Source organism: Magnolia sinica, chromosome 18, assembly GCF_029962835.1.
Source record: "Magnolia sinica isolate HGM2019 chromosome 18, MsV1, whole genome shotgun sequence".
NCBI classification, from domain to species: domain Eukaryota; kingdom Viridiplantae; phylum Streptophyta; class Magnoliopsida; order Magnoliales; family Magnoliaceae; genus Magnolia; species Magnolia sinica.
In genome coordinates this window covers 67,765,903-67,780,385 of record NC_080590.1, presented here as the reverse complement: position 1 = coordinate 67,780,385, position 14,483 = coordinate 67,765,903, and the positions used below count along the sequence as shown (strand labels likewise).

At 42.9% G+C, this 14,483-nt stretch overlaps 1 protein-coding gene and 1 non-coding gene across 2 annotated transcripts; one reads left to right on the top strand and one right to left on the bottom strand.

The window, feature by feature from the left end:
* LOC131234197 (small nucleolar RNA R71) lies at positions 1 to 108 on the bottom strand. Its single transcript, XR_009165604.1, has one exon. It is a non-coding gene; the product is annotated as a small nucleolar RNA R71 (small nucleolar RNA).
* Positions 109 to 11,881: 11,773 nt separating this feature from the next.
* On the top strand, positions 11,882 to 12,790 carry LOC131232426 (uncharacterized). The gene is made up of 2 exons (XM_058228646.1): positions 11,882 to 12,210; positions 12,448 to 12,790. The coding sequence occupies exons 1-2, from the start codon at positions 11,882 to 11,884 to the stop codon at positions 12,788 to 12,790; spliced, it is 672 nt and encodes a 223-aa protein (XP_058084629.1).
* The last annotated feature ends 1,693 nt before the right edge of the window (positions 12,791 to 14,483 follow it).

Here is a 14,483-nt window from a genome sequence, read left to right as displayed (position 1 = left end):
TACCTTAAGGAAAGCAATCATGAATTTTTCACCAAGAGTGGATGAGACCTTATTCCAATATTGGGAGCGATTTAAGGATCTCATAAATTCATGTCCACAACATGGTTATGAAACATGATGTATAACAAGCTTTTTCTATGAGGGATTGACCTCACCCATGCACTAATTTGTGGAGATGATGTGTAATGGGGAATTCATAAACAAGAAAGCCAATGATGCGTGGGATTATTTTGATAAACTTGCTGAAAATGCACAATCATGGGATACCTCCTCAGGAACTACCACTTCTAAGCCTACTCAATCAAAGGAAATGGGAGGAATTTATGTTTTAAAAGAGGAAGATGATATAAATGCAAGAATGACCAAACTCATAAGAAAGGTCGAAGCCATGGAACTAAAGAAAGGAGAACCCGAAAAGGCTGCGGTTGTTGTTTGTGGTATTTGTGCTTGCAACATACATACAACTGAGAATTGGCCAAAAATTCTTGCTTTTCAAGAGATATTAAATGAGCAATCAAATGTCATAAACAACTACCAAAGACCTTTCAGAGGACTCACCTCAAATACATACAACTCCAGTTGGAGGAACCACCCAAATTTCAATTGGAGGAATGGACAAACGGCTAACCCACAAGAGGCCATTACACAATTCTTAAATCACAAGAAGCCTTAAGAGGATATGATTCAAAAGTTCATGCAAAACCAAGATCTATTCAACCAAAGTACGATGCAAGCATTCCAGGATCTCAAAACAATAATGGAAATGTTTGCATCATCAATTCAAAAGATTGAGTCACACTTAGCGAATGAGGAGAAAGGGATGCTTCCAGCCCAACCCCTCCCCAATCCAAAACCGTAATATGAAATAAGTGACCCAAACTCTTCAAATCAGATAGAGCAAGCTAAGTCTATCACCACTCTTAGGAGTGGGAAGATTATTGACAAAACTATTCTGGTGAGGGTTGAGAAACCTAAGGACCCGGAAGAAATTAAGAATGATAGACCTAGCAATGCTCCACATGGGTTAGAACCAAACCTCAAAGTAAGCTAGTTGCGTCATTCCCTCAACGGTTGATTACACCAAAACTTCTAGATAACTCACAGGATATTCTAGAGGTGTTGAAATAAGTGAAGGTTAATATCCCTCTACTAGACGCGGTTAAACAAATACCTTCATATGCCAAAAATTTGAAAGATCTATACACTACCAAAAGACGACAAAACATACAAAAGAAAATCTTTTTAATAGAAAAAGTGAGTGCCATCCTCAAGTAAGATGTGCCACAAAAATACAAAGATCCTTGTAACCCGACCATCACTTGAGTAATTGGGAACAACCGAATTGAGCACGCACTTCTTGACTTGGGGGTGAGTGTTAGCTTGATCCTTTACTCGGTCTACGAACAACTAGGTCTAGGTGAATTAAAACTCACCCAGACCACGTTATGACTTGCCAATCACTCAGTTCATGTACCGAGAGAGATGATTGAAGATGTGTTGGTCTATGTTGATAAATTATACTATCCAGTAGATTTTATTGTCCTGGATACTCAACCCATCATAGATGTGAGCACTAAGATACCCGTTATTCTTAGTCGCGCATTCCTTGCTACATCAAAAGCTATCATTAATTGTAGGAATGGAATTATAAATTTATCTTTCAAAAATATGAAATTGGAGCTCAACATCTTTTTCAATATGAACAAAAAGTTAGAGGATGATGACGATACTCATTACATTAACATGATCGATTCTTTCGTGGAAGGTAGAGCACTTCTTACTATATACTCTGACACTCTAGAGACTTGCCTGGCCCACTCCCTTGACTTAGATGATGACATGATTAGGGAGATGGATGCCTTGCTTGATGTTACGTCGGTACTTGAAGTTAACTGGTGGAGGCCACAATTTGAGAAATTACCCCAAACCGATGTAGTGCCTTTACCGTCTAGCCTCAAAGCACCGAAACTTGACTTGAAACCTTTGCTCGCTGATCATAAATATGTCTGCTTAGGTCAAGATGAGATATACCTGGTGGTGATCTCTTCCCACCTTAAGAAGGCACAAGAGAGTATACTTATTTCTACTCTCATTGAGCATAAAAGAGTTATTGGATGGTCGATTGCAGACCTCAAGGGAATTGATCCTTTGATTTGTACTCACCGCATTCATCTTGAGGATAATGCATAAACCTCCCGGCAACCACAACGTCGAATTAATCCAAATATGAAAGAAGTGGTTAAGGTTGAGGTACTTAAATTATTGGATGTGAGTATCATATACCCTATATCCGATAGTCAATGGGTGAGTCCAACTCAGGTGGTTCCTAAGAAGTCCGGAATCACCATCGTAACTAATGAACTCATGCCAATTAGAGTCATTACTGGTTGGAGAATGTGCATTGACTACATAAAATTAAATACCATCATGAGGAAGGACCACTTCCATTTGTCTTTCATTGATCAAATTTTAAAAAGGCTAACTGGTCACTCTTACTACTGCTTCCTTGATGGGTATTCGGGCTACAATAAAATAAAGATAGCTCTGAAGATAAAGAGAAGACAATGCTCACATGTCCCTATGATACATTTGCTTATCGAAGGATGCCATTCAGACTGTGTAATGCCCCTGCTACCTTTTACTGATGCATGTTGAATTGTTTTCTAACATAATAGGGCAATATTAAGAGGTCTTCATGGATGACTTCTCTATCTTTGGTCCATCCTTCAGCAAATGTCTAGAAAATCTAAAAAATGTGTTAAAGTGATGCGAGGAAAAGAATTTGGTTTTGAATTAGGAGAAGTGCCATTTCATGGTTTCCAAGGAAATTTTTCTTGGACATATAATTTCATCCATGGGAATTGATGTAGTTAAGGCTAAAATTGATCTTACCTTTAACCTACCACCTCCTAAAAGTATACACGACGTGTGATCCTTTTTAGGACACAATAGATTCTACAGACGATTCATAAAGGACTTTAGTCACCTCTCTCATTCTTTATGTAATCTACTTTAAAAGGATGCACCCAAGAAGCTTTCACTAAACTCAAGGACATGTTGACTACCGCACCTATCATGTAGCTACCTGATTGGAGCATCTCTTTTGAGATTATGTGCGATGCATCTGTTGAGTATGAAATATTACATATTTCCCCCTATTTATACCTTGGTTTTATAAATATGATAGTGTTTAATCGATTTAATTATGCATGTTTTTATGTGCGAGGTGATTTCAAGAGCTTAAGGTGAAATTAATGCCAAAAGGAAGATTTAAGCTGAAAAGATTACTAAATGAAGATTTGGAGATTTGAAAGTCATTAATGAAGAATTCATATGCCAAAGATCTAAGAAAACCAAGTGAAAAATGAAGAGAACCAAAGATTTGAAGTGAAGAAAAGGAATCTTGAAATTATCCTGAAAACAAACATATTCCTGAAATTGTTCTGAAAAAGCATATTCTGAAACTCCAGGTATATTTTGAAAAATTACGCAGAGTGCGTAAATTTGAGGTGGTTTAAACTCCGTGTCTATTTTGGAAAACTACACAGAGTACATAAATTTGAGGCGGTTTCTAGATTTTTCCAACTCGGTGCCAAAGTTGGAGTTCTACAACTATAAATAAGACTCCCTAGGATGCTCCAAAGCATCTTTTAGGGTTTGGAAAGGTCTCAAGGAGCATACAAAAAGGTGGAGAAGCTGCCAAAGATTTTTTCTTCTTCCCTAGTTTATTTTTCATACTTTGTTTAAGAGATTTGGTTTCAATCATGTCTATGGTTGGCTAAACCTCTTAGCTAGGGCTAAGAGGTGAAGCTTGTAGCGTGTTTGGATGTTTATTTTGCTTTGATTCTTGTTCTTATTGAACTTCATTGATTGTGACTCAAATTACAATAGATGTTGTGATAGCTTTGAATATCTTCTTTTTTTGTTTTGAGATAATGAGATTGGTAAATCTCGTTGTTCACCCTCGTTTCCTAGGCATGGTAGGGTGATAGAATCCCTTCTAATCATCACAATTCTCCTCCATTGAGAATTAGGTCAATGAAAAGTTCAGATTTGATTTAAATTGCTTTATCTTCAAATTGGATAGGATAGGACTCCAATTCCATTTGTATTCCATGAATCAAGTAAGATAGTATCTTGATAGTTATAAGTGGATCCTTGGCATCCTAGTTCCTACTTAAAATTCATAAGTTTTAATCAATATTATTCATCATTACTCTTAATTATTTAGATTTTAATTTAGATTTTTTTTTCTAGTTATAGTTCTAGTTATTTTTAGAATACGTACAAGTTTAGTTCCCGTGGATTCGACTACCGAGCTATTACTACATTAGGACCCTACACTTAGGGTTGTGAACAACATTTGACTATGCTATTGGGGCGGTATTAGGCTAGAGAAAAGAAAAGAAGCCTTACGTTATTCACTACGTAAGTAGAATTCTAAATTATGACCAAGTGAACTACTCTATTATGGAGAAAGAACTCTTAGCTGTAGTGTTCGCTTTGGACAAATTTAGATCCTACCTGATTGGGTCCAAGATCATCATATACACAGATTATGTGGCACTAAAGTATCTTCTTTCTAAGACGAATGCCAAAACCTCGCCTAATAAGATGGATCCTTCTACTCCAAGAATTTGATTTAGAAATAAGAGATAAAGTAGAGAACGTAGTGGCTGACCATCTTTCAAGACTTGATCTCCTCAATTTTCTTGAGATGACACTTATAAATGATATGTTCCCTAACTAATAATTGTTTAAACTCTCCCAATTACCTTGGTTGGCTGACATTGCGAATCATCTTGCCACAGGTTTCACGTCGACACATTAGACTACACAAGATAAGAAAAAATTCTTTGTCGAGGTACGTAAGTTTTTCTGGGATGATCTTTATCTATTTTAATATTTCCTAGACCAAATTCTAAGGAGATGTGTGCCAGATAGTGAACATCAAAGTGTCATCTCCTTTTGTTATTCTCAGGCTTGTGGTGGTCACTTTTTTGCTAAAAAGACCATGGCCAAAATTCTGTAGTGTGGCTTTTATTGGCCCACTTTGTTCAAGGACACTCATGAGTTTTGCAAAGCTTATGAGCGTTGTCAGAAATTGAGAGAATTGTCCCATCGAAATATGATGTCATTGAACCCAATTCTTACATTGAAGCATTTGATTGCTATGGTATCGATTTCATGGGGCCATTTCTGCAATCCTTTAGAAATAATTACATCTTATTGGCAGTAGACTATGTCACTAAGTGGGTTGAAGCGATCTTATGCCAGAATAATGATCATAAAATGGTCATTCGATTCTTAAAAGAAAATATTTTTTCCTAGTTTGGAATGCCTCGAGCCATCATTAGTGATGGAGGTTCACACTTTTGTAATAGGCCATTTGTGAACTTAATGAAGAAATGTGGCATCTCTCATAAAGTGAGCACTCCACACCACCTGCAGACAAGCAGGCAAGCTGAGATTTCCAACAGAAAAATTAAACAAATTTTGAAAAAAACGGTTAATCCTATCGTAAGGATTGGTCAATCCACTTGACTGATGCTTTATGGGCTTACCGTACAACTTTTAAGACCTCCATTGGAATGTCTCCTTTTAGACTTGTCTATGGGAAAGCTTACCACTTGCCTGTGAAGCTGGAACATAGAGCATACTAGGCTATCAAAAATTTGAACTTTAATTTGGACAATGTTGGCTCGCTGTGCAAGCTTCAACTAAATGAACTTGAGGAAATCTAGAATGATGCTTATGAGAACTCAAGAATTTACAAGGATAGGATGAAACTGTTCCATGACAAGAACATCATTCGAAAATCATTCATAACCGGTCAAAAAGTCTTTCTGTACAATTCTTGGTTATATTTTTTTTGAGGTAAACTTTGCTCTCGTTGGACCAACCCTTTCACTGTTACTAAGGTCTATCCTCATGGGGCCGTCGATATAAAGAATCTGACAAATGACAATGTTTTCAAAGTGAATGGATATTGTCTAAAGCCATTTGTTGAGAAGTTTGATTACGAGGATATGTCCATACCTCTAATTAATCCTGTGTATCAGGATTGACCCCCTAATCTGATGGAGGTGTAGTTAAGTTTATTGCTTTCATAGGATTTAGGATTAGGATAGTTTGATTTCAGTTTGTTTAGTCTTCATACTAACCCATCTTCACATTGAGAACTTTGGAAAAGCTTCAATTCTTCTTCTTTAGGTATTATCCTCCTATCACTTCCCATTTCTTTCCACTGTCTCATGTGCATTGCATGCTTATATCTTTTACATTGAGGACAATGTAGGTTTTAGGTTGGGGGTGTGGATTAGGTAAACTAATCAGTGTTTTCTTAGTTGTTGAACAAAAAAAAAATCAATTTCTTAAATTAAAAACCAATTTGGAAAGTGATAGTTTATGTATTTAAGAATGCTTTAAGTATGATGATAAGATGGAGATTGAACTTTGAATTGTTGGAGTTTGATCAACCGAGTAGACTATCATCTAAGTTCTTACATTTTATTGATTAAGAGGAAGTTCGAATATCGTGTTGATCTAAATCACAAGTCACGTTCAATTTACTTTCTGGGAATTATCTTAGAATTTCTGATTGTTAGTATGTGAATCATCGATAAATGTGAGAATTAAGTCTGAAGAATTTTATCCACCTTAAAAAGATAAAAAGAACCAGTTAAAAAATAGTGAGATCGACAAAAAGGTCATGTATGATGAAAAAGACTAAAAAAGAATGAAAAGAATAAATAATCTGAAAAGAATAAAGATGTAAAATCTGAAAAGAATGAATAAAAAGAGACCATCGATATAAAATCAAAAATTGGAAAAAGAAGGGAAATGGGGATAAGTTCAGAATTAACACTTGATTATTCCAATTAGTCTTGAGGTGATGAGCATGGATAATGTTATGGGAGAATCTGAACCGACCCCAATTAAAGTCAGCTCGGCTCGGCCACATCTTTGGATGGTTCAACCAAGCTTCGTTTAAGGTTTGCTTGGCCAAATGAGCGGCTGCATCAAATACTTCATCAGGCAAGATAGTGAACCTACAAAGGTTTGACCCACGGAGGGATATGGGCTCGAACTATTTAGACAGAACCGATTGCCAGTGCTTGGGGCATGCTCGTCTACAATTGATCTGACATGATCTGAGCCCAGACAGGGTTAGCAGTGCTTGGCTGGTCTGCCTTTGCTGAGTCCGGATGACTAATCGAGATAATGCAGTTGAGCCGAGCTTAATCCAGTAACTCATGATGGCATTAACCATTGCACCATGATCATAGAGGAACCGACGACATCAGTGCACGCGCAGTTCCTGCCTAATAGCAAAGATCGTGCTGAGAATGATGGACACATTCACTCCAATCAAATGATACAAATAAGGGACTCATCTACATAATTACGCAAAATCTGTCACCCGAAATCCACCTACACTACTTAGACCTAGATTCCTAGCCTGACTTTGGCATCAAAGGGTCCCCTGCTTTAGCCAGGGTCTCCTTTGTTTTCCTCCTGTGCAGGCTTACAGGGCTCGACACAAGTGCTCGAAGCTCGGTGAGGGTGAGCCAGATTTCTGCATCAACATTTTAACGCTGTCTGAGGGAAACGACATAAAAACCACTCCTACTCTACCAAAGAAAATGGTAAGAGGGAAGAAGAAAGCACATACACCAATAATTGCGGCTAATCTTGAACCGACCAGGCAATGAAACTCGACCTCTGGGCTGCAGGTGGAATGCCTACGGAACCAACTCAGCGATCTAGTAACTGAGGAGGCATGTACCAAGTGCTATAGAGCTAAGTGGAAATTCTAGTCAATGAGATCAGCCAAATGAAACAACAGATGGATAAACATCACCCACCCCTTGATTAGGAGGTGAACGCTCCGATGGTTGCGAAACATCCCGCCCTTGTGACTTCTTGAGAGGGCATGTCACGAGGCGCATCTATTCGGGTCCCGGCACGAGCTCGGGAGACATTGACCCAAGCCCCAATGCATGTTTATGAGACCTTAGTGTTAGCTCCGACTGACCTCCACCATGAACTAGAAAGGAGGAAACGTGGGAGGACTCCCGAACCGATCACGCTCGAGAAGCTGTGGTCGAGAACAAAGATCCATGGGAGGCTCAGCTTGATGAGCTGCGAGGGCAGATCAGCACAATGCGCTGGGCATATCAAGCGCAGCCCCTGACCACTATAGAAGCAATGATGGAGGAAACAGAACCCCCATTTACTAGTAAGATAATGAGTGCAGCAATGCCTCTAAGGTTCCGGATGCCCCCTATCATGCTGTATTTAGGTTCTGAAGATCCAATCAAGCACATAAAATCCTATTGGTCATGGATGTAGCTTCAATCAGCTTTTGGACCGTTCATATGCTGCACTTTCTCCTTGACTCTCATGGGAGTTGCGTGAAGTTGGTATAGACAGTTGAAGCCAAATTCGATCAGCTCCTTTGCCGAGCTCAAGAAAGCATTATTGACTCAGTTCATCGTTGGGAAACAACACCGAAAGCCATCTACCCACCTGCTGACTATCAAGCAAAAGGAGGGAGAGGCACTGAAAGACTACATCATCCGATTCAACAAAGAGGCAATGCAAGTGGACTACTCCAATAAGATGACACTAGCTGTAATGATTGCCAGGCTCAGGGAAGGAAAGTTTCTCTTTTCCATAGGAAAGAACCCTTCGACCACACTAGGGGAACTTATGAATCGAGCTTAGATGTATTCGAATGCTGAAGAGTTCTTCAGTTCCTTAAAAAGTTCTCAGAGCTCGGGAAACCCCCCACGGGATAAGAAGCGCAAAGATAAATCTCCAGAGCAAGTTCAGCTCATATACTCCCCTCAACACATCTCCAGAGCAAGTTCAGCTCATATACTCCCCTCAACACATCTCCAGAGCAAGTTCTCTTGGAGATTCGAGACAAGAAGCTATTGAGGTGACCAAGTTGCATGAAAATAGATGCGGGCCAACGAGACAAGTGAAAATACTGTTGCTTCTACCGCAACCACGGTCACAACACCAGTGATTGTGTCGACCTAAAAGAAGAGATTGAGACTCTACTTGTGCAAACACATGAATGAGGAAAAGCAGGCTCGGAAGGATGAGCCACCGAGCAGAGCAGCAGACGAAGGCATCGAGATCTGGACAATATGCGGAGGGCCATCGAGGGGTGGAGACTCAAACCAAGCCCGAAAGGCTCATGCTCAGAGTACTGACCCCGAGCACTACATCTACTTGGTTGACAGGTCGAGCAAGGAACTGCAAATGAGTCCGTGCAACTTGACGTTCACAGAAGATGACGTGTGAGGAATTCAACACCCTTGTGACGATGCCTTAGTGGTAGCCATGACGATAACCAATCAGAATGTATACCACATTCTGGTCGATACGGGGAGCTCGGCTAACATCTTGTACTCCGAGGCATTCTACAAGATGGGCATCGACAGGTCGCACCTCCGACCCATCCGGACCCCACTGCACGGCTTCGCAGGTGATAAAGTCATCTTGGAAGGGGCGATCCTCCTCCCAGTCACGGCCGAAGAAGGACAAAATTAAGTCACCTTGATGGTGAACTCACCGTTGACATATAATGTTATCCTCGGACGACCTTCACTCAACTCCATGAGGGTGGTGGTATCCACATACCATCTCATGATGAAGTTCCCAGCGGTTGGAGGAGTCGGATGCCTCCAAGGAGATCAGCGGGAGGCTCGGCGTTGCTACTCGATAACCGTGAGAAAGGGCACAACAAAGCAAGCTCTAACAATCAATGTGCTCGACCCTAGGGAGGACACCTCAGAGGGAAGCTCCCCTATGGAAGATCTTCTAACTATCCCGCTCGATGATGCTGACCCGAGCAGAACAGTTCAGCTTAGATCATCATTGACCACTGACCAACGGGCACAGATGCTGGAGTTCCTATGACAACATAAAGACGTCTTCGCATGGTCTCATCGGGACATGCCGGGCATCGCCCCTGAGGTGATGGTCCATAGGCTAAATGTGGACCTAGAGCACAAATCAATCAAGCAAAAGAGAAGGGCTTTTGAGCCCAAGAGGTACGCAGCGATCGCCAAAGAGGTTGATAAACTGCTCGAGGTGGGTTTCATTGAAGAAATTTATTACCCAGACTGGATCGCTAATGTTGTGCTCGTAAAAAAGGCTAAAAAAAAATCATGGGTTTGCGTAGACTACTCTGACCTGGATAAAGCCTATCCCAAGGATGGCTTTCCCCTCCCCAGGATCGACCAACTGGTCAATAGTACAGCCGGGAATGAACTCCTCATGTTCATGGATGCATACTTCGATCACAATCAAATAATAATGCACTCCTCGGACAAGCAGAAGACGACATTCACCACGGATAAAGGGCTTTACAACACCGAGTTATGCCCTTTGGCTTGAAGAATGCATGCGTAACCTATCAGCGACTAGTGAACAAGATGTTCACTCGTCAGATCAGCCGGACCATGGAAGTCTATGTCAACGACATGCTAGTGAAGAGCGTTAAGGAGGCCGACCACATATCAGACCTCGCCGAGACCTTCTCCATCCTACGAAAATATCAGATGAGGCTGAACCCAACCAAGTGCTTATTTGGTGTGGGCTTGGGTAAATTCCTTGGCTTTCAAGTCAGCCAGAGGGAGATTGAGGTGAATCCAGACAAGATCAAAGCTCTCCTGAACATGAGCTCTCCTCAGACCTTGAAAGAAATCCAATGCCTCACCGGGAGAGTGACCGCCCTCAGCCAGTTTGTCTCCAGGGCAACTGACAAGTGCCTCCTCTTCTTCCAGTAGCCGAAGGGTAATAAGAAGGTAGAGTGGACCTCAGACTGTGAGTAGGCGTTCTAACAGTTGAAAGAGTATCTAGGGTCACCTTCGTTGCTGTCTAACCCGGAGAAAGGGGAGCCACTGTTCCTCTACTTGGCGGTCTCAGCTTTGGCTGTGAGCTCGGCCCTTATCAGAGAATCCGAGGGGAAGCAACATCCTGTGTACTACATTAGCAAAGTAATGATCCCAGCAGAAACAAGGTATCCGAGCCTAGAGAAGCTCGCCTTGGCATTGGTAGTATCTGCTCGACGACTTCGCCCATATTTCCAAGCGCACTCTATAATCGTCCTCACCGACCAACCCCTTCGCCAGGTGCTCCAGAAACTCGAAGTGTCTGGGTGCTTGACCAAGTGGCAGTCAAGCTTGGAGAGTTCAACATTGAATATCGGCTAAGAATTTCCATCAAGGGCCTGGCTGTGGCCGATTTCATAGCACAGTTCACCGCTCAGAATAATGAAGTTAGAACATCTGACCTAGACACGCCTACCAATCTAACAGAGAACCTCATGATCATCCGAGCCAGTCCACCTGCTGAGGACGCCAAAGCGGAGACAATGGTTGCGAACTAGTGGACCCTATTCGTGGACAGGTCATTGCACTTGAAATGAGGAGGAGCAGGAATTGTCCTCATAGCACCTGACTCAACGACTGTCCAGTATGCCACAAGGCTCGGTTTTCGAGCCTCGAACAATGAAGTAGAATATGAGGCTCTACTGGCTAGACTCAGGTTGGTGATTACCTTGGGAGTCCGATCTCTTGACATCTGGTGTGATTCCCATCTCATCGTAAATCAAATATCAGCAGAATATGAGGCTAAGGAAGCCAGGATGATAGCCTATCTCGGCTAGGCTCGGAAACTCATGAGTAAGTTCGAGTGTGACATCAACTAGATACCAAGAGTCGAGAACTCTTGGGCCGACGCTTTGGCGAAGTTGGCCTCGACCACTGAAGGGAGTATTCCGAGGATTGTCCCGGTGGAATTCCTTAACAAGTTTTGCATTGATTGTCTCGACCATGGGATCACTCACCTAGTGCAGATGATGGCAAGTCAGATGGTTCTAATAGTTGAATACCTCAGGGATGACAAAGTTCTCGAGGATAAACTGGAGGCTCAATGCCTGAGGATTAGGGTGACGCAGTGTATAATCATAAGGGATACTCTGTACAAGAAAGGCTTCTCCCTACCGTACTTAAGGTGTCTGCGACCAGATGAGGCAGAGTACATGATCCGAGAAACTCACGAAGGAATCTGCAGAAATCATTCTGGTGGCCAAGCCCTGGCTCGGAAGATTGTCTGCCAAGGATACTTTTGGCCGATGATCCAAGAAGACTCCAGGGGTTTTGCTAAGAAATGCGACAAATGCCAAAGGTTTGCGGCCGTCCCTTGGCAACCGGCAGAGGAGTTGACCCCCATGAGTGGACCATGGCCATTTGCTCAGTGGGGGATCGACATCATTGGACCCCTGCCCTAGGGAAAAGGGTAGACTAAGTATGCGATTGTAGCAGTTGATTACTTCATCAAGTGGGCTGAAGCCAAGCCTGTCGCCACGTTCACCGAGCAGAAAGTAATAGACTTTGTCTGGAAGAATATTGTTTGCCAGTTCAGCATTCCGCACACCATTATGTCAGACAATGGGAAGCAGTTCGACAACAATAAATTTAGGGGTATGTGTCATAGGCTCGACATCAGGAATGCCTATTCATCACCTCGGCATCCTCAATCCAACGACCAAGTCGAACCAATGAATAAAATAATAAAGAGCCATCTCAAGACCAAGGTAGAAAAAGCAAAGGGTGCCTGGGCCGAGGAGCTCTCGTTATTGCTGTGGACGTACAAAACTACACTTCGGTTAGTGACGGGAGAAACCCCATTTTCCCTCTCTTATGACGCCAAGGCTGTTGTCCCCGTCGAGATAGGACTCCCCACTGATCGAGTGCAATCCTATTAGGAGCGAAAATGCCGAGCAGATGACGATGAGCCTTGACTTACTCGAGGAATTGAGGAACACAGCTGACTTACAGATTGCGGCTCGACATCAACAGGTTGCTCATTTCTACAACTCCAGGGTCAAGACGAGGTGGTTTCGATGGGGAGACCTCGTCCTTCGCCATGTGTTCCAGAACACGGCGGAGCCTGGAGTTAGGTCCTTGAGACTGAATTGGGAGGGACCCTATCGAGTAGTCAAATCGGTCAAGCCCGGCTCCTACCGTCTCGAGGACCTGGAAGGGCGTCCACTACTGGACCCATAGAATGCCGAGCACCTGAAGATCTACTATTCTTAAGGGAATTAATGTAAGGGTTGGCACTACTTGTGATGAATCTACGCTTTGGATAAAAGATGCATTTTTCTACATGGAATCATCCCATTATGTTCTACACGTTCTACATGGGACCTCCAACACAGGAAAAGAGGTCCCATGGATGAGCTGACCACTTAAAGAAGTAGTCGGCTTACCATCCAAGCATGCTACGAAGGACCATCTCTCATATGCTGAGATGAAACCCTTTGACGAGCTGACCCTTGAAGAAGAGGTCAGCTCGTCACTCAACAAGTATCACAAACTACAACAAACAGATCAATCAAAATATCTAAGTGTATTAATCAAAATGAAAATAAAATATGATAAACAAGATGAGGCATGAATTAGTCGGCATGAGGAGGAGGAAGATCAACATTGGAGGGCTGGTCGGCAAGAGGAGTGTCTTCGGCTTGTTCCTCTTCAGCATCCTCGGTAGTTAGAGCTTTGAGGTTGAGGTTTGGATAGAGGTCTTTGACATCATCTAGACAGGCATTGTAGCCACAGTGGTAGACCTTCTCAGCCTCGGTAGTTCTCTCTGTTGAAGACTTGAACTCCTCAACAACAGCAACGACTATCGAAGCGTCTGAGGCTTCGAACTCGGCACACTGAGCAGTCAGGGCCTTCTCGACTGCTACCTCCACCTCAGCAGTGGCATCGATCCTAGCCTACCTCAGCTCAACCGCCAGCCGGGCGTTGTCATCCTTCATAGAGCTGAGGTGGGCTTTCAGTCTCATCAGCTCGGAGTCGACCAAATCTCAGTGGGACTGGAGCTTTTTGACCTCCCCCTAGAATAACAACTACTTCACCTGGCCCTCAGCCAACAAACCCTTCAACTCCTCCCTCTCCTCGGCCGAGGTCTTGAGAAGTGCCTCCATCTCGGCCTTCTCCCTTAGGAGGGCTTCATTCTCTGCCTCCTTGCCCAGCTTCTGCAGCCTCTCCCAAGTCGACAAGAACATGGGCACCACCTGAAAAATGGATAGAATGAGAAACAACTCGTGATCAAGAACAAGATATTTTAGATACAGAAAAGGTCTTACCTTATAACGGATTGAAGCTATGTCAGTCATGAAAGCCTTGGCACAGCGGGAGAGGAGGTCAGTAATCTCCGCCTTTGGAGAATGCTTAGCCACACAGTCGGCTAAGCAGGACATGTGGTAGCTGGGAGGATACTCCCTAAATTCTGGGAGGGGAGAAGATCCAGCGGCCTTCCATTACTGCTGGCGGCCGAGGCATGAGCCTCAGCCATTGGCGCATCCCCGCCCTTGGGTGGAGAGTTAGTTCTGGTCGACCAGATAGTTGATTTCGGGAGGATTGAGCTTGATGTGCTCAGCACCCGCCATG